This window comes from Ceratotherium simum, chromosome 21, assembly GCF_057802395.1.
Source record: "Ceratotherium simum simum isolate JZ-2026a chromosome 21, ASM5780239v1, whole genome shotgun sequence".
Lineage (NCBI taxonomy): Eukaryota > Metazoa > Chordata > Mammalia > Perissodactyla > Rhinocerotidae > Ceratotherium > Ceratotherium simum.
Window position 1 is genome coordinate 6864427 of NC_141920.1, and position 23732 is coordinate 6888158.

At 46.6% G+C, this 23732-nt stretch overlaps 2 protein-coding genes and 1 long non-coding RNA gene across 3 annotated transcripts in view; 1 reads left to right on the forward strand and 2 right to left on the reverse strand.

Moving 5' to 3' along the window:
• The first annotated feature begins 447 nt into the window (after window positions 1–447).
• Window positions 448–5257, forward strand: LOC147914181 (uncharacterized). The gene is made up of 2 exons (XR_015555549.1): window positions 448–803; window positions 4940–5257. It is a non-coding gene; the product is annotated as an uncharacterized LOC147914181 (long non-coding RNA).
• On the reverse strand, window positions 1174–3186 carry LOC101407515 (protein FAM209). Its single transcript, XM_004430247.3, has 2 exons — window positions 2512–3186; window positions 1174–1592 (listed from the first exon to the last, which is right to left on the reverse strand). The coding sequence occupies exons 1-2, from the start codon at window positions 2830–2832 to the stop codon at window positions 1329–1331; spliced, it is 585 nt and encodes a 194-aa protein (XP_004430304.2). The 5' UTR covers window positions 2833–3186; the 3' UTR covers window positions 1174–1328.
• A 1905-nt stretch (window positions 5258–7162) lies between the features above and the next one.
• The window catches only part of RTF2 (replication termination factor 2), a 41999-nt gene continuing 25429 nt past the window's right edge, over window positions 7163–23732 (reverse strand). The window contains exons 6-9 of the mRNA XM_087445097.1: window positions 13481–13594; window positions 9437–9491; window positions 9255–9350; window positions 7163–7905 (exon numbers count right to left, since the gene is read on the reverse strand). Coding sequence (XP_087301223.1) covers window positions 7727–7905; window positions 9255–9350; window positions 9437–9491; window positions 13481–13594 — 444 coding nt within the window. The 3' untranslated portion in view covers window positions 7163–7726. The remainder of the gene's footprint in view (window positions 7906–9254; window positions 9351–9436; window positions 9492–13480; window positions 13595–23732) is intronic.

Consider the following 23732-nt stretch of genomic DNA (forward strand, 5'->3'; position numbering starts at 1 on the left):
ATTATTTCCATTGTAATCTAAAATCTGCCCCGTACCGAGACCACAGGTTAAAACCAAAATATTTTTCCTTATCTGTATTTCTTCAGAGTGTGCTGTGAGAATAACTCACACAGTCCCCTGTGCTGGAATAGACTCAGTCAGAGCACAGAAGGCACAAAGGACTAATCTTGGCTCCTTCAGCTTTTTCCTGTCCCGAAAGTTGTAGTTACCACAAAAAGCGTTCAGGGACCACATTTCAAAAAGAGAGTGACAAGAGGAGAAGAGATGGGCATCTGAGGTCTAATCCTACACAAATGTGGGACCGATTCTGAAGATTTTGCTCAAATGGTGGGAATTAACTTTTGTGGCTGGGCAGGAAGGCGATGGAGATGCAGGCACACATTAACTTGGACTGAAGTGGAAATAAGGGAATTTCCACGGTCCCCCACAGCTAACTTCTCTTTCCAGACCTGTACTTGTACGTCTATAAAATTGTCACGCTGGCCTAGATTAGGGGTCAGTAAACTAATTTGGGTAAGTGTAAGCCTTACTTTGGGTCAGTAAGCCTTGGGTCAGTGTAGTTTCCATTAACCACACTAACATGCCAAAATATCCATACTTTTAGTAAGTATTATAAAGAACATTCTTATCAACTAATTTGGGAACCCCTGGTTAGCTCATCTGTATCCAAATTACATTGAAAATATGAACTGATTTTCCATTTTTCTTAATCCAATTAGACATATGTAACTGCTAATCTGGTAGAAGAAAAAGTCAATACGTGGAATCTATGAGACGGCATGAAGAAGACGACTTTTCTGGTGGTAAGAACATCAAATGATTCTAGAATCCACCATCCCCCTGACACACACACACACACACACACACACTCCTTCTAATTCAATCATTTTCTCATTTTAAACCTCTAACGAAAGTTGTCCTTTGTCACATAATAAATCATAAAGATAACAATTGGTTCCATCGTTTGTACAAATAGCTACTATAAAGATAGCTACGATGACAAGGATATCAGCATCTTACCCCAAATTTACTAAGCCTTATCCTACAAGGGCCATGACACCATGGCCAAGAATGTCACCCTACGCTACTGTGTCACTGCCGATGCCCTTCTCACCACACATAGCTCGAGAGGAACTGAGAAAGATAAAAACAAAACAACAACTGCTGTGGCCACTGGTCTCACATTTATTTTTTCAAGTTTAAAAAAAGAGAAAGAAAGGCAAAATGTCTCAAATTTGAGAATTCTTTTCTTCAGACTAGTTTTATTAGTTTGCACATGGCTTGTCAACACTCGACTTTTTCTTTCCTATTTTGATGCACAAATCCGTTCATTCGGACTCTCCTTCGCCCCATACTTCATATATTGTAACATGATTCTGTGGGTCTGCAGGCGCCACTGAGTTCTGAATCTTGAGGTTACTGCTCGTTGCCATGATGATTTTCAGATTCCGCACCTTGGACATAAATTTCACAAGGTCCATCTCGAGCTGGGTTAGGGTATTGAACGCATAGTCTTTGTAGGGGGGAGCATTTTGATTTTTCTTTAGTGGAGAGCGAAATAGACAGCCTCGAAGGCCGGGAGGGTTCTGCTCCTGCCAAGAAAGATATTAAGGGTGAATAACAGTTGACTTTGCTGATTTTGACTCAGTTCCAAGACATTTGGGCTCATCTAAGAGAAGATGGTTCTAGCATTGCTCTACTCCAGGGATTGGCAAACTCTGGCCAAATCTGGCCCACCGTCTGTTTTTGTAAATAAAGTTTTATTGGAACGCACCCGTGCTCATTCGTTTGCATGTTGTCTGTGGCTGCTCCCATGCTACAACGGCACAGTTGAGTAGTTGCAACAGAGACTGTATGGGCTGCAAAGCTGAAAATATCTACTGTCTGGCCCTTCACAGAATAGATTTGCCAAGCCCTGCTCTAGTCAGTTTGGACACAGTATCATGACGCATTGGGTCTGTCAGGACAGAAGACGCTGCCATATTTCTCTCCTTTTCCCCTCTGAGAGTTGTTGAGCCACTTAGGGAAGAGCTCTTACTTTATACCGCTATCCCTTTATGACAGATCTTTTCCTTTACTTTGGATAATGATACCATTTCCATTCAGTTCAGCAACTTATAATAAGTCAAATGCTAGGGAAATCAAAATCAGGGTCAGTGAATCTGGCTCTGTGAATAATTTTGAGCTGAACACACCAAGTTCTTGAATCTATTCTCAATTTGAAAGAAAACTCATTTAACAGGATAACTATTGAGCCAAAGTTTTATTCACCCAATAAACACAAGGTGGTTTTCAACCGCGAGTACCAACCTCTGTGGGGACGACTGTCTTCCCTAAGGATATGTCAGGAAATGAATTTGCCAGTGTTTCCCAGGAACACGAGGTGGGTATCTTGCACCCTAATCCGTTATACTTAATGGTCCTGCCTACAATGAGCAGAACACCCGTTTGTCCGAGTCTGAGATTTCTGAGATGGAATCAGGGTGCTGTAAACCACAGAGCCCTCTTTACCTTACTCTTCTCGCTGTCTCCTCGAAGCTTCAGGATCATATACATCACAATAACAAAAAAAAGCCAGAGCCATTTGCTCCCAAGCCAGCCTTGGGCATGCTCTGGCAGATTCTGCCTTATCCGGAAGTGCCCTCCGCAAGGCACCTTCCCCTGGGGTTCTCTGACTTTATCTCTCAAAGAAGAAAACATAAAGGCATAGCCGCAGGAGAGGCACAGAGGCAAGAACAGGAACCATTTCAGCATCCACATGGTGAGCAGAGATGTGGGAGGGAGTCGCACATGGTGGGTTTGTTTGCTCTCGCACCTGGAGACTGGGTACATAGGGCTGGGCTGCTGGTGATGTCACAGAGGCCCGAGCCAGAAGCAGCTCTGGCCATTGTGATGACTTCAGGGTAGAGGATGATGAGGCTCGAAGCGGTCGCAGGGGAGTAGCACTTAAAGGGAGATGGAGAAACTGTCAGTGAGCAATTAAAGAGACTTTCTGCCCCTGGTGCTCCATTGGGAGAGGCCAGAGTCTATTTCTGTTTTTCGTTTGTTGAATGCAGAGCAGACACAGCATGTGCTCCTGTGGAGCTGAGAGCTGAGTGGGAAAGAAAGATTAAACCATAGGCTACGGCTGGCCCCGTGGCTTAGCAGTTAAGCGCGTGTGCGCTGGGCTGCTGGCGGCCTGGGTTCGGATCCCGGGCGTGCACCAACGCACTGCTTGTCCGGACATGCTGTGGCAGTGTCCCACATAAAGTGGAGGAAGATGGGCATGGATGTTAGCTCAGGGCCAATCTTCCTCAGCAAAAAGAGGAGGATTGGCATGGATGATAGCTCAGGGCTGATCGTCCTCACAAAAAAAAACAAACCAGAGGCTACAAAGTAGGAGCCATTGATTGATGTTTTATGGCCTACATTGTTTCTAAAAATAATTATGTCTGCACCCATATTTAAATGTTGGGGGGGACTTCACTTAAAAAGCCCAGATTTCCGGCTTCCTTTGAAAGTATGGAAGATCTGATAACACTGAGCCACTCTCTGCTGGAGCTGAGTAGGAACTGCCCCTCTAGGTGGTCACATTCTCTCCACAGTCCCCACCACTCCCTATCACCTCACACACTGAGTGACCTTACCTGAGTGTGATATCCTGTGTTAATTAAGAGGATAATTTATTTAATTAAAATTGTAATAAGAACAGAGTTTTAAGGGAATAGAACAGGGGACTGGTCTAGGTTAGTTTATGTGGAAGGCTTTCTTGAGAGACATTCGGGGAGAGTCTGAGGGATGATCAGGAGTTGGCTGGTAAAATGGGGAGGGGGCTGATGTCAAGGTGGGTGAAGACCCCGAGGTGAGAAGCCTGTATGACAGCTGAGGCCGATGCGGGAATACAACCAGGGCTCACTTGCCCGTGTATTTGAAACCATCCGTTTCTATAAATGACATGAAACAAAGAAATCCCAGTTAACGGAACACAAGGCTCGTACTTGTTCCCCTGGGTCCCCTGATTCACAGACTTACTCCCCAGAAAGAAAACATTCTGCTGAATATGATCAAGGGTCCCCTGGGACCTTCACTGTGCCACCAACTGTGCTGAGCTCTGGGCAGCGACAAGGAAGTTTCGTAAGACTTTGACAGCACAAGGGGAAGGCGGAGCGTGGGGCTGTGCGCACAGACTGCTCCCGCACGTGCACAGCTCACGGTGGGCTGGGAGGGTCCTGTAGGAGACCGTCGGGGCAGGGCTGGCGGAGAGGCAAGGCCAAAGCGTTGATGAGAAAATAGGGCTGTTGTAACTAGACTTACTGTGGTGATCATTTCACAACACATACAAGTACCGAATCATGATGTCGTCCACCTGAAACGAATACAGTGTTACATATCAATCATAGCTTAACAAAAAATTTTTAAAATTGGGCAGTTAAATCAATCCATTCATCCTGAGTTGATACCTGACACCCACGGCCGAGGGCTAGGGGGCGTGCCCTGTGGCCTTCAGGGGGCTCATCCTTGAAATCTCGACTCTGTCCCAGTGTTTCCTGATCAGCCTCCCAGAGCTCTTGTGGGAAAGGCGTTCCTGTTGCTCTGAGTGACAACTGCAGAGTATTCTGAGGTGCCCCCAGGTCTGTACGTACCCTGCGTTTTAAGTCAACCACCCCAAACAGTGCTTCTGTGGATGGCTTCCACAGCTGCCACTGATTTATTCACTCGGCAGGTATTCACGGGAGAGACAGACCTGACGCGTGAGCTGCGAGCGCATGTGCAAGTCGCCTAACTGCTCTAGCCTCGCCATCTCGCCTGTAAGACAGGACTGAAACCAAGAACGAGTGGGTTAAATCTTCCCTGGGCTAGAAGAAGAGAAAATTTTTTTTTTTTTGCTAACTGCAGCTGTGCATACCCAGCATAATCAACTGTTGTTTAAATCTAACCAGGTCTTTCTATCCCTCCCTAGTGCATGAGTGAGCTGTCTTTCCCAGGAAGTCAAGGTCCAGACATTAAGAAGAAAGGTGATTCAGCTTCATAAGGCCCAACGCGGGCTGAAGATGAAAACTAACAAGAAAAGTCCAGATGGCCAAGGGAAAAAAAAGACATTCAGTCTTCAAGACCAAGCAGAAGCTGAAGACACCAGCCAGCAAGGCCACATGCTCCCCCCGCCCCCAACCCAGATAAAAACCCCTCCCTTTTTCCTTTCAGGGAGGTGGAGTTGAGTTTCAACTCCCATCTCCTCATCTGGTTGCCTTTCAATAATAAACCTCTTACCTTGCCACAAGCCTGACGTTTCAGTTAATTAGCACTCCTGTGCATCAGGTAACAGACTTGTGTTTGTGCTCAGTAATAGGACAGTGGTCACCAGCTCCTTTCCTTGGGCTGCTGAGTCCCATGGGAAGAAGCCCATCAGTGCTTCCCTCTTCAGGGGAGCACTCTCAACAATGCTGTTAGCCATGACCACCTTGCTCTCCTGCCCTCTGTGTATCAGGCGTCACGCCAGGCCTGGGGGCACCCAGAGCAGACACTGTTCTCCCCTCAAGCAGAGTGTTGCCCCTCGGGCCTCTGAGGACACTACGCCTTGCTAAATGTTAAAGGCTGGAAGGACTCTCCAAAGCCAGCCCTTCTCTCCAGGGATGAAGGCCTCTCTCAGTGGGAAAAGGCTTGAGAGGGAGGCTGCCGAGTATTTCAGAGACCGGAGGCACGTGGTGATAGAGATGGGGTGGGGCATCAGCCTGACACGCAGGAGCAGGAAGAGGGCGGGGTGGGGTGGGAGTATGGATGTGACCTTGACGGGAAGCAGGGCTGTTGAGATGCTGAGGACATTGTGACTGGGTCACAGGAAAAAACTCGACATGGTCAAAATAACCAATGTAAAATGAAACTGACTAAGGCCAAAATTAGAAGAATTGAAGTTGGTAGAAATAACGGCTATTAAAATAACAAAAAACGCCTCAGGATGGCTGAAGGTGTAATTAGTAACATTTGACTAAAAGGATTGATGAATCAAGTTTTCTTTGTAAAATTAAAAAAGGAAACTCATTGAAATAAATAATTTTAACTGGATAAAAAAGGTACTAATTGTTATGAAAATATTTTAACAAAAGGAAAAAAGCAACAACTAGAAAATGGTTTAGGGAGTGGCCTGGTAGTGTATCGGTTAAGTTTGCACACTCTGCTTCGGAGGCCTGCGGCTCACCAGTTCGGATCCTAGACATGGACCTACGCACTGCTCGTCAAGCCATGCTGAGGGGGCGTCCCACATAGAGCGACTAGAACAGTGTGCAACTGTGACATACTGCTATCTACTGGGGCTTTGGGGAGAAAAGAAGGAAAAAAGGAGGAGGACTGGCAACAGACGTTAGCTCAAGGCCCATCTTCCTCAAAAAAGAAAGGAAGGGAAGGGGGGGGAGGGAGGGAAGGAGGGAAGGGAGGGAAGGAGGGAAGGGAGGGAGGGAGGGAGGAAGGAAGGAAGGGAGGAAGGAAGGAAGGAAGGAAGGAAGGGAGGAAGGAAGGAAGGAAGGAAGGAAGGAAAAGAAAATGGTTTAACTGGGCTATATAGAAAATTGACCAGGGAAAGAAAATGGCTAATTCAGGTTTGTTCTGGAAAAGTCCACAACAAAAATTCATTGACATTAATATACTTCTGATTAAATTGCTTCTACATTCACAATGTCAAAACAACCTCAGCGCCCATCCTCCCAGCATGCTGAGGCTGAGAACACAGGGACAGGGCAGGCTGGTTTCAACTCTAGCCCCCTCCCCAGAATCCTCCCTCCCAAGCTTCTGACGTGACCCTACCTGCTGCTTCCCACCATCTGACATTCCTCCCCCAGGTTCTTTCCCTGCTTTTGGATGGAAACCAGTGTCCTGGATCTGGGAGAAATAACCAGCCAATCATCTCAGCAATATAACCGCCTCCAGGATGCAGTGTTGAGACCTGGACATCACTGGTTCTTAATTATCGGTCTCACAGGCAAGTTTCATTAATTATTGACTTCACACTTTACGGATAAATAAAACACATCGATGTTATGTACAAGTCCCCTTTCTATCTTCTGCTGAGAGAAAAGTGGAATTCATATGACATGGGATTACTCCTACTGTTATCAATGCAATGGCTGCAATTTTTTTACCAAAACATTAGTAGAAGATAGAAGAAAGAAAAAAAAACAGATGAGAGAAAAGGCAGACTTCAGACTTGCTTTATTTTTTTTACCAAATCATAAGGTACCCAACTAAATCTCCTCTACCTTCAAAACGATAAAACAAGAAAACCTCCCATAGCACTGGACCCACAGGCCCGGCTGCCCGCTGCTGCAGACGCTCCCTCAACAGCCCTGCAGGCAGAAAGCATTTGCAACTCCTCCTCTCTGAAGTTCAGTTTCACTTGGCCTATTTAATTTCCTGTTGGTGGCAAAACCATTAGAATTTTAGTCAAAAAGAGCCGACCACACACCCAAGAGGAATCTGGAGTCTTGAATTATTTCAAACATAAAAAGTGCAGCCAACACAGCCTCTGGGCCGTGGCAAGAAGAGCAAATGCAGGTGGAAATGAGCGTGAGCCTGTGGGGGAGGGGCCGCGGGAGGGGCCCAGCACGGCCCCTCTGCGAGTCCCCCACCACCCCTCCCAGGCAGAGCGCAGGCTGGCGCCGAGGTCTGGGAGGACGACTTGATGACACCGTGCAAACAGAGATCTAGCAGGGCCCACACCGCCTGTCTACACGGAAACCGAGCCGAGCCCGCGTGGGTTTCAGAAGCAGTAGGACGTGTGGGTGACCCAGTGGGCCGACTCCTCCTTGGAGCGCTTGGCGGAGCTGTGAGTCGTGAAGAGAGACTTGTAAGCTTCAGATTCTTTGCTGTCGGCGATGGACCTCTTCACGGCTCCACACGGAGCCTTCCCGACCTTTCCAGAAGAGGTTCCATTTGTCGCTGGAAAAACGAAAAGCCAACAACTTTAAGCCTGGGGCTAAAGATCATTCCAAATACCACATTCTCAAAAGACAAAAAAGCAAGTCTGTTAATCCAAGAATTTTCCTCATACTTTCCAGGGATCAATGTTGAAATACAGCATCTCAATCACCAACTCCTAAAAACAGACGAAGCTACACTTAAATCTATCATTTAAAATCACACTAACTACTTGAGATGTGCTTGGCACGGGTCCCAGCTCTGTGGATGAGGTAAATGAGATCACCGTCCCAAGGGAGGTGCCATCAGCCTGTTTTACAGGGACGGAAATGGAGGCACCAGGAGGCCCAGGGACCTACCCCAGGCCAGGCAGCTACTGTGTAGAGCGGGGACTGGAACCCATTAATCACTGTGGATGCTATTTACAACACAAGATCACACGTTCTTTTACTAATGACTCTGTGTTTTTGTGAAACAAATACAACTTTCTTTGAGTTAAGGGCAGTGAGTTTCAAGAGAAATGCACTGAATTCTGGACTGTATGCCAAATGGCTCTTTGACACTTGGCCAAGAGGCAGGTGGTGAGAAGGCTGGCTCTGAGTGCCACGTGTGGTATACAGAAAACCCCAGCCTAAAGGGATCAGGGACATTCCTGCTCAACACCCCGAGACTCGGGGACGGCCCCATGGCTTAGCGGTTAAGTGCGCACTCTGCTACTGGCGGCCCGGGGTCGGATCCCGGGCGCGCACCGACGCACCGCTTCTCCGGCCATGCTGAGGCGTGTCCCACATGCAGCAACTAGAAGGATGTGCAGCTAAGACATACAACTATCTACTGGGGCTTTGGGGGGAAAAAAAAAAAAGGAGGAGGATTGGCAATAGATGTTAGCTCAGAGCTGGGGGGAAAAAAAAAAAAGGAGGAGGATTGGCAATAGATGTTAGCTCAGAGCTGGTCCTCCTCAGCAAAAAGAGGAGGATTAGCATGGATGTTAGCTCAGGGCTGATCTTCCTCACAAAAAAAACACAAAAAAACCCAAAAAAACCCTGAGCCCTAGTCCACTAATCGGTCTCAGTGGTCTGTCCGAGTCCAGTTCTCAGTGCAGCCTCGCCGGCCTGGCACCAAGTGCAGACTCAACGGGAAAACTGAACAATTAGCGTCTGTGCCCAGACTCCTCCAGTCCTGACTGGGCTCCTGCTCTGGGCATATTAACCGTTTCTTAGTTGTCCCCCCACCCCAGAGAACTAAACGAACAATTTAGAGACAAGACTCAAGACGAGCCTGAGTTTTCTCATTCACACCAATAAAACTGTGACGTAACCACCTGGGTTCCAGTTTTCTAAACAGCTCACTATCATCTCAACAGGATTCACCTGCACTTTTGGGAGCAGAGTTGGTTTTCTTCTCTCTAGAATCACAGCTCGTTTCTTCAGGCTTCCCCGTCTTAATCATTGATGGCCCTGGAGATTCTGTAAAAACAACAAAGTAAGCAAAACAAAAACAAAAGCATGAACTTATTTAGGTAACAGCCCTAGGACCTCTTTTAGTGTCTTACCTTCACTGACATCTAGTTTTGAGACAGACTCTGCCGCCTTGGGTTTCTTTGCTTTCTGTAAAAAGAAAGAGGAAGCTGGAGACGTGCCTGGACTCGCTCTATTTCAGTGTCAGTGTGGCTGCCCCCCCCCGACCGCCATCCCGGGAGCCCCACTGACAGGCCGATGTGGTTCACATCAGGCAGGGACTCATTCTGACGACAATGCTGACACTCCATCAACCCTAAACCTTGATCCTCTGCATGTTTCCAGTTATGCACTTTGCCTCACACAAGAATATATCTGTAGAGATCAGTGCAGTTTTATATTCATATTCCAAAAAATCACGTTCTCAAAAATTTTAAATAAAGATGACAGATTACAGTGATAACATCAATGTTCGTGGTGACTCCTGTACACAAAGGAGCAGTTAAACAAATAATAAAGTATAATGGGTACACAGAGTCCAGCCAGCATATACATGTTCTGAATCTTATCCATTCCAGTAAGATTTTTTCAAAGTTGTCAAACTGCTTTGATATTTGTTTATTTAACTATAAGGCTTTGAGGCCTATACTAAAGGACACTTCAGCCAATGCTCCTAAACTCTGGATTATTCCTGTTAGATTTTTAGGAACTAGAATTATGTCACTCATAACAGTTACATCGGTCAGTAAAAATTTAAGAAATAAAACTAACCATTCTAAAATCACACAGCTGTGTCAGAACTGATTCAATCACAGAACAGACAAATAGGACTACAGCACGTTCATTCAATTTACTTTAAAAATGCCATTTTCCTAAGTCTCCAAAAGGTGGCACTGAAGATACCAGCCTAATTATTTCAGAAGGCTCCCATCTCTAGAAAACAGGGAAAAAAATTTCTCCAGCAGTGGCCTTGAACTTGTAATAGATACATGCAATGTGATTATAACGCTTGTATAAAACATAAAAACTTCCGTTCATTTCGCACATGCAAGGCATGCATTCAAATCTGAAAGGGTAATACCTAGTCCTTTAAAAACAGAGACAACTGTTGACTTTGAAGCCCTGTGTTCACAGCTGAGGTTATGTGAAAAGCAGGGGCAGTAAGGAGCGAGGGGGGAAATGCTCTGTCCTGTTCCCAGCTGCGGGGATATTTGGGAAATATTTTGGTACCCTGGTAGCAGTATCTAAGAGGCATTCCCAGGAGCTCCGGGGAGCATTCTTCGGAGAGGAGAATGTTAGTTCCACTGGGCTTTGCACAACCGGGCAGGAAGCCTGGGACAGAGGAGACAACCCACTGAAGTAAACGGTTAACGACCGTATGAACATCTCCAGGAGCTTCCTTTAAAATATTTTTGTGCTTTTTAAAAACTGAGCTGGATCAATGGTAGCATGAAGAACAAGCAGGTCCTTTCCGGTCACTGTTCTTTGTCAAAATTATCTCAAGCTTTTTACTTTCTCTTTTTTGCTCATATTGTAATGAAATCATAGTAATATAGAAAACTGACCTAGAATAAATGCATTTATATATATTCCCTTTTAAACCTGAACTTGCCCCTTAAATGACCAAGTGGCTCTTTAAATAGTTCTCAAGCACGCTGTATTAACATCTTATAACACTGCTTCACAGAACACTTCTATTGGCATTTGATTACAAAGTTTGGGCACAATTTCTTGTACTACAGAACCATTTACATACATTATTTTCTTTTTTTCTTTCTTTCTTTTTTTTTTTTTTGCTGAGGAAGACCGGCCCCGGCCCTGAGCTAACATCTATTGCCAATCCTCCTCCTTTTTTTCCCCCAAAGCCCCAGTAGATAGTTGTATGTCATAGCTGCACATCCTTCTAGTTGCTGTATGTGGGACGCAGCCTCAGCATGGCCGGAGCAGCGGTGCGTTGGTGCGCGCCCGGGATCCGAACCCCGGCCGCCAGCAGTGGAGCGCACGCACTTAACCGCTAAGCCACGGGGCCGGCCCCACACATTATTTTCTACCTAAATAAAACGACAGGAGGAGGAAGTGCACGTGGATTTGGCTCTCTCTGAGGATCCTGGGTCCATACACAATAACAACGCTGCTACCACAGCCTCAAGCATCAGCTTTTTAAGCCTCACGACTGTGAACTACGTGTGATTCCAGGGGGATATGATCCCCCCCTTTCCTCGATTATGATTAAAGAAAGAAACTCTGAAGAATCTCTAATCATCACATCACTGGCAAATGTATGCCACATAGAGGCAGGCTATTTTTTTCACAATTTTATGTCATCAAGATAATGAAGCTCATTTTCTAACACTTCAAGCATTCTTTTTTATAATTTTATTTATTTATTTATTCCCCCAAAGCCCCAGTAGATAGCTGTACGTCATAGCTGCACATCCTTCCAGTTGCTGTATGTGGGACGCGGCCTCAGCGTGGCCGGAGAAGCGGTGTGTTGGTGCGCGCCTGGGATCCGAACCTGGGCCGCGAGTAGTGGAGCGCGCGCACTTAACCGCTAAGCCACGGGCTGGCCCTACTTTAAGCATTCTTTTGCCTTAGTTCTTTTTTTTTTAAAGATTTTATTTATTTTATTTTTTCCCCCCAAAGCCCCAGTGGATAGTTGTATGTCGTAGCTGCACATCCTTCTAGTTGCTGTGTGCGGGACTCGGCCTCAGGATGAATGGAGAAGTGGTGCCTCGATGCGCACCCGGGATCCGAACCCGGGCCACCAGCATCGCAGCGCGTGCACTTAACCACCAAGCCACAGGGCCGGCCCTGCCTTAGTTCTGATCACATAAAGTTTCTCCCACTTTTACCCTGAACCTAAATTTTTTTTTAAAGAATGAAAAATTTGCCATTCACAAAAGATCTGCATTACATAGCTATCACCCGTAAATACTTAAGAAATAATAATTTACTGCTGGATCTGAATCGATGGCACACTGAATGATTTCTTAGCTGATAAACTGTTTTGAGCTTGCTTGTTAGGTCAGATCATTTAGCAACGATTCTACTGCTTACGGAATGTGATTATAAACCTAGGGCCACAGAACAAAGCCTTCACATCTGACATCTGCCTAGGCATCAGCATGTCTCACTGGCCTCCCTTCAGGAAGCCAAGGCACCACTCATAACCAGACTGCCCCGTGGGAGGGCTCAGGAAGGCCGGGGAGGCAGCTCCCGTTTGTGGGAAGGCTGCTTGGTTCCTTGCTACTCGAAGTGCTTGGAGGGGCTGCCTCCGCATTCCCCAGGAGTGGATGCCAAAGGCAGGCTCCTGGGCCACCCAGACCTCCAGGTGACTCCTGGGACACTCATCTGGGCAGCCTGGGCTCTTCAGATGTGCTGGGGTGACGGTGACTTTCCACTTTTCCTTTGTTTTCAAGTTATGAACACCGCATATGTACTCTTTTAAAATCAGGGACATGTAGGGGCTGGTCCAGTGGCGTAGCAGTTAAGTGCACGCGCTCCGCTTTGGCGGCCCGGGGTTCACAGGTTTGGATCCCGGGCGCGCACGGACGCACCGCTTGTCAAGCCATGCTGTGGCAGCGTCCCATATAAAGTGGAGGAAGACAGGCACAGATGTTAGCCCAGGGCCAGTCTTCCTCAGCAAAAAGAGGAGGATTGGCATCGGATGTTAGCTCAGGGCTAATCTTCCTCACTAGAAAAAAATTAAGTAAATAAATAAAATCAGGAACACGCAGCAATTGTGGTGGCTGCCTTTCCAGCGGACTCACTCGGGCTGGGCTCTGTGCAGCCCTCACGGGCATGATCTTTTTAACCCTCCTGACAACCCCCAGGCTGCACAGCTGCTGTCACTACCCCCACTTCACTGGTGAAGGGGCTGAGCACCAAACAGCAGAAACACCATGCCCATTAGAGTGAGGATGCGGCCAGGCTGCGACGGGAATCTTTCCAGAGCCCAGACGCTTCTAGGTTGTAAAAACCGCCTCAACCGCTGCAAACCCCGAAGCAGCCACCAGCAACGCAGCCTGATGGTTTGCAACTGGCTCTGGGGCCGAGGAAGAGGCTGGGTAGGACCTGGAGAGCTTCCTTTCCCTCCAGACTCCGGGAAGGTCGGGGACAGACACAAGGACAGCCGTTACCTTTCCCAGCTTCGCTTTCAGCCGTCTCCCCTCCATCCTGCTCTTCAGCACTTCCACATCCTCCTTGGCGCCATTGAGCACGATGACGTCATCCTCCTGGAAGGCAGCCCCACACTGGAGAGGGCAAAAAGAGAAGACAGATTCTGTCACCACGCAGAGGGAGCTACACCTCAGACCCTCACTCGAAGCCCTACCACTGCTCCTCAAGCTCTTGGGAAACTCCTGTTGTTTTCCCGCCTCCATCCTGGCGTAGCTAGCTTTGGAGTCTGAGCCCTGCTTGGGGAAGTTTCTGTAAATACAGTTTGCATGGCAGGCCCGAGAGTGCTATCTCTGAAAGGGCTTGTCTGCAAGACTGCCCCTGGCTGGTGTCTGGGAACTTGGATTTTGGGAGGATTCCCACCATTTCCTAACTATGTGGGGCTTCTTTCCTTACCGGTCTCCCCACCGGGCCCGACCTCTAGTGTGCAGGAGCAGGGGCCCCATGCAAAGACCCTGGCACACGGCGGCATGTAGGAAATGTTTGTTTGAGGAATTATTGGCAGCATTTATTGAGCACCTACTGCTGGTTCATCTGATGACTGACGTGAAAAGAGCCTGTGATACGCTACCTGCTGCTGAGCACGGGCCACAAGGGGAGAAGCCGCAGGTCTCACATTCCAGACAGAGCAGAGGTCTGCGAGCTTGACCTTGTGTCAGACTCTCTGAGGATCACAGGGCCACCATCGCCAGTTTCCAACTCAGGAGTTCTAGGGTGGGACCCGATAATTTGCATTTCTAATGTTCCCTCAGGTCATGCAGATGCTGCCTGTGGGGGAACCATGCTTTGAGAACCACTGTTCTAGACTTTAGGAAGATGGCCAATTAGGGTGAATGGTCTAAATCTCAGCAGGAAGAGGAAGGAACTTGTTTGGAGGCAGAGCCTGCATTCCAGCTCTTTCCTGGGCTGATGCTGCCCACTGTGATTCCCACGGGGATCAGCATTTTCACTCGCCCACCTGGGGAGCCAGCCCTGCTGAGGACAGGATTTGGGCCAGCATCTGTCTTGGCTTTTTCCTCTTACTGTGGGTTCTCCAGAGTCCCACTGCCTAGATATACCAGCGGATTCTCCTTGGCCTCAGTTACCGCACCTGTTAAAGGAGGAATAAACTGAACTCCCTACATGGTTGGGTTGAGGCAAGAATGAAGGGTAACACGGTGGGGAACGCAGCACAGGGCTGGGCACTGAATAGTGGGTCACTGTCAGCTATGCTGCGGTTTGCATCTTCCTGTAGGAGAACTACCTGTGTCCACACAGAAGGATGTCCAAGACTTATCTCCCAGCACCGTGTCTCTAACTGGTTTCCCTGGGTGGAAACATGACATACGTGTGGCTGCATTTTCCTTGCTGGGGGAGCGTGCGCTCTGTGCCCCTCATGAACAGGAGAGAGCATAAGGCAGCCTCACAGGGATTCCTCTAGATTCTGCCCGGGTCTTTCCCCCTTACCATCTGGCTATGTATCCTTAGATCACTGGGATAAACCTGAGCTGTGAGTATAATTATATGCCGAGTTCAGTGAGTCCTTCTAGCCTACTGTGCCCAGAACATAAGAGTAACAGACCTGCTGTGCCCAGAATCTCTTTTAGAGAAGACAGTCTCAGCGCAAGAAAAGACACGAAAGTGCTCTTTTTCTTAAAAGTTGCCAAAGCTTTCCCAGCACCTCCGGACACAAAGGAAAGCCAGTCACTGTCTGCTGACTCCCCTCAGCTGCTGCCTTAGCTGGCTTATTTACTGTGGTTCTGTCTCCAAAACCCACTGCTTCAGGTCCAAGTCAGCTCCTTCTCCAGGGTGGGGCTGGTCAATTTTCATGACTGAAGGGACCCTTCTTTGACGGATCCTGAGGTCGGTCCATAGAGACGTTACATGAACGAGAGAGGGTGCTGGAAACAGCGTCTAGCCAGGACGGCCTCTGAAGAAAGCAGCTGGTTTTTCACCATTACTGCAGGGAGGCCAATGGGAGGAGGAAGAGCCTGCTCTGCAGGAGGCGGTCCTCGGGGAAGTCCCACACTTCGAGAGATCTGGGCAGAGCCCTCCTCTGAGGGGTCTCCTCCGTGGAAAGGGAATGAAGAGGGATGTGCAGGAAGAGAATCAGGTGGCAGATAAGGCCCAGTGGGCTTGGGGCTGGGGCTATGGCGTCAATAACCCTGAGTACACAACCGAGAGGTAGAGGAGTCACACATTCGTCCCATAGCCCCTCGCACTCCTCCCCCACCGCTCAGGCTTTCTGCGGCCCCCTTCCACCACTCCTTGCTGCCCCCCTTTCCTGTCGTGGTCAACAGTCTCCTTCCCTACAAATGATCGCTTAGTTGTCTAAATATGACTGTGGACCCGTTCTGTCTATACCTGTGGTGTGGTGTGCCCAGAGTTCTATTTTTAAAGTTGAATTAGCCACTAACAATAAAAAGTTGGGAATCTTTTACATTAACACTTGAGATATCTTGAGCCAGCCCTGATGGCCTAGCAGTTAAAGTTCTGTGCACTCCACTTTGGAGGCCCGGGTTCGGTTCCCGGGCGCAGAACCACACCACCCGTCTGTCAGCAGCCATGCTGTGGCGGCGGCTCACACAGAACAACCAGAAGAACTTACAACTGTCCAGAGCTACGTACTGGGGCTTGCAGGGGGAAGGGGGAAGGAAAGAAAAAAAAAGGAGGAAGATTGGCAACAGATGTTAGCTTAGGGTGAATCTTCCCCTGCAAAAAACAAAAAAAACCCTTGTGATATCTTGCTCTTTCCCTCTAGAATTCATAATTTTTATTTATTTATTTATTTTCCCCCCAAAGCCCCAGTAGATAGTTGTATGTCATAGCTGCACATCCTTCTAGTTGCTGTATGTGGGACGCAGCCTCAGCATGGCCAGAGAAGCGGTGCATCAGTGCGCGCCCGGGATCCGAACCCCGGCCGCCAGCAGCGGAGTGTGAGCACTTAACTGCTAAGCCACGGGGCCGGCCCGTCCCTCTAGAATTCAAAAGATCCATTAGTGCCAAACCCACACCCTCAAGGCCTCAACTGCTCGGACCTGAGCTGGGCTGCCCCCTGGAGATTGGGCATATGACCCTCCTGCTGGTTACAGCCCCGTCACTCGTCCTTGGTACACGCCTGACCTTGGCAGGCTTCTGCCTGATCCCAGGAGCATGGGAGGAGTGGCCCATCCCTGGAGGGTAAGTGAAACCAGGGCAGGAAGCAGGCTTCTGTCCCAACACCAGCTGCCAGGGTGGGGCTCTTCTCCGTGGAAGGAGAAGGGTAGACGGTCACTTTAGAGAGGACAGTGTGCTGCAAAGGCACAGCTAGCCCAAAGAGACTGACCTGCACCCTCTCTCTTTCTCTCTCTGATTATAAAAGTAACACACAAAGTAGAAACCACCCATATTTTCCTACGAATGCACTTTCTATGTAAACTGTTATCACACCATTGAAATCATATATTTATTTTAAATTTTGCTTCCTTTTTTCACTTGTAACTTAGATGTCCAAAAAATGGGGGAAATGGTTGAATAGATCATAACACGTTCCCAAAAAGGAAGGCTATATAGTTATTTTAGTCTTAGACAACACAGAAAATGCTTACCACATGTTAAAAGACAAAGGGGACTAGCAATTTTATATTTATATGACCTCTGGGTGTTAATTTTTTTTAAAAAAAGGCCAGTAGGGAAGGGCTGACGGAACAGTGGTAGAATTAGGAGGAATATGCTACTGTGTGTGTATATTTCTATCACAAACAAATGGAATAGTGGTTTCTCAATCTTTGTTCTTACAAATAACATTTGCAATGAACAAGTGACTACACGCCATCTCTGACCCCAAAATCTCACTTCTGACACTCGGTTATTCCCTGTCATGGAAACTTGTCCGTTCCCTGCACCTATAAGGAATGAACGTAAGCCTGTATGTCTGTATTGACTGTCCCTCTGTCACACTGTAAGCTCCAGCAGGAGGTTCTGCTTTGTCTTTTGTGGCTGGAGCCCAGTGTTAAGCCAGGGTCCTGCACACAGTGGACGCTCAGTAAACATCTGCTGCATGAATGAAAACATGACCTAAAGAAATACTTCAAACCAGGATGAGTGGGAATGAAATTTTAAAGCCAAATAGTTCCCCTAAAAGGTCGCATGAACTTTACACTCCCTCTAACATGTGAGAGTGCCCATCATACCATATTATTTGAGAGGAAAAAAACATATGCTAATCTGAAAGGCAAAAGAAGATAGCTCCTTTTTGGCTTTAAGAAACATAAAAAACCCCACCGCACTCATAGTGCCTCTTTTCTAAGTTACACATATATGCTATATGTCCATTTTATTTATTAGGGTTTTCATTTTAAAAAATTTTAATCAATCTGTATAAGAAGTTGATATATTAAGCTTATTAACCCTTTGTGCATCTATTACAATGGTTCCTCCAGTATGTCTGGTTGTTATTCTGTATTTTCCTTAGAGCTATGGAAGTGTAAAACTGTATGTAGGCATCTCTCCCCATATTTTCTCAGTTGTTTCTTCCACTGCTTCTTGGCTTAGAGAATCTTCCTCCTTCCAGGTTAAGGCTGTGAGGTGACAGGTGAAATCCAGCACCAGTCCTTATCCCTCAGGGACAGGCCATTACGCACGGACCTGCTGGTCCAGGTTCACAGCACCCAGAGGACGGTCTTTAAAGCAAGCGCTCAGGGGACTCCAGAAGCTGCAGGGTGGCCTTTCCACATATAAAAGGACCTTTCCTTTCCTAGTTCTCGCTAGCTAAAATTAGTCCCTCAACTCGTGTTACCTGAACATTTCCATACAAACATATTCAGGGTCTCACCATTGGAAGGCTGCATGAATCTATTTTTAAATACAAAGCATACACGCCCCTTAAGTGGAAAGAGACTAGATTCTATCTGCCAAGTAAGAACTCTTTCTATGGCAACAGCAACATCTGTTCCACAAAAGAGCAACAGGTACCTTGAGTCACCCACAAGCAGGTGAAGAAAATCTATCCTCATGTGACTAAACACCCAGCTCAGGTGTCTGGACATACACGTGAGGATGGTGAGTCTCTATGCGTGTGATTCATGGCTCCTGGCTTCACTCTTCTTTCTAGACCTGTCTGTGGTAATCCTAAAGAGAGGACCAGCAAGTGAGAGGACCTCTGAAACCAGAAGAGGGAAGGACGTTAAGAGTACAAGCACCCGGAGGTGGAGAATTAGGAAAGGGGGAAGCCCGCTGACCGTGGGGCAGGGACCCTAACTCCGCAACGTGCGATGGCACAGACTTGCCCCCGACGGCGACAGAGGACAGAGGCAGAGGCAGGGCACGGGCTGCAGCCCTGAAATCAGGTCCTCGGGAGAGCCATGCCAAACACTCGAATTGTTTGAAATGCTATTTAGGAAGCAAACAAGATTTTTAAATAACTTTTATTTATCCCTCTAATGAAAAAGAGTCAGAAAACCCAATCTGGCCTCCTATTTTTAAAAGCACTTAAAGAATCTGACCCATGACTGCCAGGATTTCACCCAGTTTCCAGAACGAATACAAGAATAACTGTGTTGCCCGCCTGTCATCTGGGCCAAGTGTTTTCTCGTCTCCTTTTGTTTTGTAAAGAGTGCTCCAGTCCCGAAGAAATACTCAGAGAAGCAAAAGCGGCAAGTATTTTTCAATCTACATGTCAGAATCAACAAGAATAAAATCCTCCAGGGATGAAAGGGCAACAAAACCTGCCAAGCAACTCCGTTCACCTGGTTTCAGCTGGAGCCGCCGCACGAGGCGCAGCTGGTGGAAGAGGGAAACCAGCGGGCACGGGCGCAGCCGGGCTTCCACCCGCGGAGCACAAGGAGCACCCTTTGGTAAGTGCTTCATTAACTATGCAGGAGTCAGGAATGGTACAGGCTGAGCAGGTATTATTAAAACAAAACATGTTCTTTTTTGCCTACTTTATGGTTTTAAAATAGAAATATTGGAAAATCAGTAATATTGTAAAATGCAGATGTAGCAGGCATCTTTTTCTCTCAAAAATAGTCACTTTTCACTTAAGCCAAAGAAAATAAACGTGGAATATTTTCAAGTATGAGATCTTAGAGTTTTAAATTTAAATGTCACCATTTGTTCATTCTTCACACGGGAGATGAGACCTAAGTCACCTCAGGGTCATGTTCAAATCCTCAGTTCTCATTTTGTGCCAATAACAAAAATGTTATTTTTGTTGTGGTTGTTTTGAGTAGATATCCTAAGTTTTCCTCTTCATATCAAAGTGGCTGAAAACATGTATACACATCTTAGGAATACACATGCTGTGATTAAGAAATCTACTTCACTGGATGTTGGGCAGTCTTTGAATTCAAAATTAGTCTAACTAATATTTTTTGTTGTTGTTGTTGTTGTTTTGTGAGGAAGATCAGCCCTGAGCTAACATCCATGCTAATCCTCCTCCTGTTTTTGCTGAGGAAGACAGGCTCTGAGCTAACATCTATTGCCAATCCTCCTTCTTTTTTTCCCCAAAGCCCCAGTAGATAGTTGTATGTCATAGCTGCACATCCTTCTAGTTGCTGTATGTGGGACACGGCCTCAGCATGGCCGGAGAAGCGGTGCACCAGTGCGCGCCCGGGATCCGAACCTGGGCAGCCAGTAGCGGAGCACGCGCACTTAACCGCTAAGCCACGGGGCCGGCCCCGGAAAAAATTCAAACACCATCTTTACCCATAACTTTAGTAATTATTTCTACTGAAAGATATTCTGCAATATCTCTTGGACGTCAGGTGCCTTCAGTCAACTGAATGTATCATCCTCATAACATTATTCACTCTTGGGAAGCTCCTGAATCCTACCGTCCTCTACATACATTTTAAGGATGCTGCCGACCAAGGGCAGCAGAGATGGAGGACTGAAAGATTACTCAAGCACCCAAGGCCCAGGAAAGACAGGCCGCACATTTTTATGAGCTGCATATTCCCCACAGCTGGAAAATACTGCTTACATTTCTTGGAAATTAATTTAGTGACAGAAAGTCACAGGTTTAATAATTACACTTTCACTATGACTACAAAAGTTGACTTCACATTATAGAAACAAAACAACAACAATAAATCACCAAGAATCGAGGCTAGGAAATGTTTGCAAAACTGAAAATAGTGCTGTTCACTATTTAAAAAGGAAAAACTGCCAGGCCCTTGATTCCTGTGGGAATTTTCACATGATCCACTAGATGTGATGTTAAAGCAACAGCAAGAACTGTTTATATTCAACAGTAGTGGAATCTCCAAAGGCTTCATGCACAAGGCTGGCCCGACTACCGTGAAAAGCTTGTGCTGAAAGAGTGACCATAAAGCGAAACTGCTGGTGCCCCTAGTTCCCACTCAGCACAGCATTCTAACGCGCACCCAGCTCTAAAGTCCAAGGGAACCTGAGCTGGGAGATGTAACTGGGCAGCTGAGAACACTGCACTAACAGGACGAGAGGGGGAACGGCAGCAGAGGAACACCCACCCAAGCTCACGTGCCCGCCTCCACACGAGGGAGGGAAACACACTCAGCCCACGTATTACCCTGAAGGACAGTGGGTTACACACGGGACTTGTCTTCTTTGATTATTATAAACCACTGATAATGTGCGATCTGCTGGGCTTGCCACAGGGGTAAGTTTACATGGGGTGTAATTTGTCAGTGAAGCAGGGCTAACATTTCTGTGGTGAGACCAGAACGTTTTACTCTGACCATAAGCTTAAAAACAAAAACCAAGATGACAAACCAAAAACCTCCAAGAGCTCCTTCCCATACTACAGCTAGAATACAGAGGAAAATGTAACCAACTACGGCACACGGTTTACCTTTTAACCAAAATTCTAAGACGTAGTTAAAAGCTTTATTTTCATTTCATTTCAAGAAGGTATTTCCTTCCTACTGAATTTCTATTTTTATGGTATGTTTGTTTATTTTAGAGACCAGATATGAAATGATGTTTTACGTTTGGGGCAATCAGCATAAAACACTGTAACCTGGCATATTTGGGCAGTGGCTGCTTTTTATTTTTGAAGCATGATGGGTAAAAAGAAACTATACAATGGGGCCGGCCCGGTGGTGCAAGCGGTTAAGTGCGCGCGCTGCGCTGCGGCAGCCCGGGGTTTGCAGGTTCAGATCCCGGGCGCTCAGCAACTCACTGCTTGGCAAGCCATGCTGTGGCAGCGTCCCATATAAGGTAGAGGAAGATGGGCACGGATGTTAGCCCAGGGCCAGTCTTTTTTTTTTTTTTTTTTTTTTTAAAGATTTTATTTATTTATTTTTCCCCCCAAAGCCCCAGTAGATAGTTGTGTGTCACAGCTGCACATCCTTCTAGTTGCTGTATGTGGGACGCGGCCTCAGCATGGCCAGAGAAGCAGCACGTCAGTGCGAGCCCGGGATCCGAACCCGGGTCGCCAGCAGTGGAGCGTGCTCACTTAACCACCAAGCTACGGGGCCGGCCCATGGGCCAGTCTTCCTCAGCAAAAAAAGAGGAAGATTGGCAGATGTTAGCACAGGGCTGATCTCCTCACACACACACAAAACACAAAAAACTATACAATGAAAATTAATACACTGTAAAAATCCACACTCCACAATCACCACTTATAGTTGTTATTGGCTCAAAGTTTGAGAACATGGGGATAACTCAAAATGCTGCCTTTTGGTCAAAACTGCCTTTATGGTCAAAACTCAAAGCTTTATCCACACAGCATTTGTGATAATGACATGGAAAGGCAAGGGACTAATGTCAAATCTGAGACAGAACCCTGGTCAGAAGAAAATGGGCTTTTTAAAAACAGGAGTTAGGAACAGGCAATGATATGACCTTTTATGAAAACCAAGAGTCAGGATTCATAAGCAGGAAAAAAATAATTACTAACAATATAGACGTTTTACCTGATCAATTTTCTTCCCTAAATTCCAAAGGGTCATCCTTGCGTGCAATGATAGTTAATTAAAACACCTTTGGTCACCTTTTGCTTCTGCTACACCTGTCCATGCCTCTCTGTAGAGCTCGAGAGGCAACTAAATTATTATCAAATAATTTTATTAGATAAAGATAACTTGTTTTTAATGACTGGAGCCTTCTCCAAAAACAATTCGTATGCTCATTTCAACAAGTTCAATTATGTGATCACAAAATTTCTCTTGATATGTTGCTTCCTTTATTGGAAAGATTTATTCTCATAACATGATACAGTTACAATGGCATAAAATGAACTCTGAATAATGCAGAACAGGACAGTATCTATGTCCAACATAAATATTTGAGATTTTTTTATCTGATAAGATAGGGGCAATTACACATGAAAATACGCTCAACAACATTAGTTAGCAGGGAACTGCAAAGTAAAACCACAATGAATTACGACTACACACCTATTAGAATGGTTAAAATTCTGGGGCTGGCCTGGTTGCGTGGTGGTTAAGCTCATGCACTCCACTTCGGGGGCCCAGTGTTCTCGGGTTCGGATCTCAGGCTCCAACCTATGCACTGCTCACCAAGCCATGCTGTGGCGGCGTCCCACATACAAAATAAAGGAAGACTGCCACAGATGTTAGCTCAGGGACAATCTTCCTCAAGCAAAAGAGACAGATTGGCAACAGATGTTAGCTCAGGGCCAATCTTCCTCACCAAAAAATAAATGAATAAATAAATAAAAGAATGGTTAAAATTTAAAAATTTGACCACACCAAGTGGTGAGGATACAGAGTAAATGAAACTTGCATACGTTGCTGGTGGGAATGTAAATGGTACACCCACTTTGGAAAAACAGTTTGGCAGTTTCTTAAGAAGTTAAACATACACCTACATGTGAGCCAGCCAGTTCACTCTTGGGTATTTACTCCCAGAGAAACAAAAACACAGGTCCGTACAAAGATTTGTGCATGAACGCTTACAGCATCTTGGGATATCCCCAAATTGGAAACAACTCCACTGTCCATCAACAGTGAACAGATGAACAAATTGCGGCATGTCCACATTGTTACCCACCCGTCCCCTTTGTGGTTGCCAAATTCTGTTACCAATTTAGCTTCCCTCCGGTGGGACTTGAACCCACAATCAGGGGACCCTCCAAGGAAGAAAAGGACTAACTGTGGGTTTGAGGCCCACTTGCCCCTGGGCTCTTCCTCGGAGCCCTTCTGATTGTGGGTTCAAGTCCAGAGGGAAGGTAAATTGGTAACAATATGATGGAATACTGCTCAGCAATAAAAAGGAAAAAATGATGATAAATGTAATGATGTGGATGAA

Bases quoted from the DNA above. Each gene is read 5' to 3' on its own strand.
- LOC101407515 (XM_004430247.3), bottom strand. From the start codon at position 2,832: ATGTACCCAGTCTCCAGGTGCGAGAGCAAACAAACCCACCATGTGCGA. The intron at 1,593-2,511 runs GTAAAGAGGGCT...CTTTCTTGGCAG, and splicing joins GAGACAGCGAGAAGAGTAAG to GAGCAGAACCCTCCCGGCCT.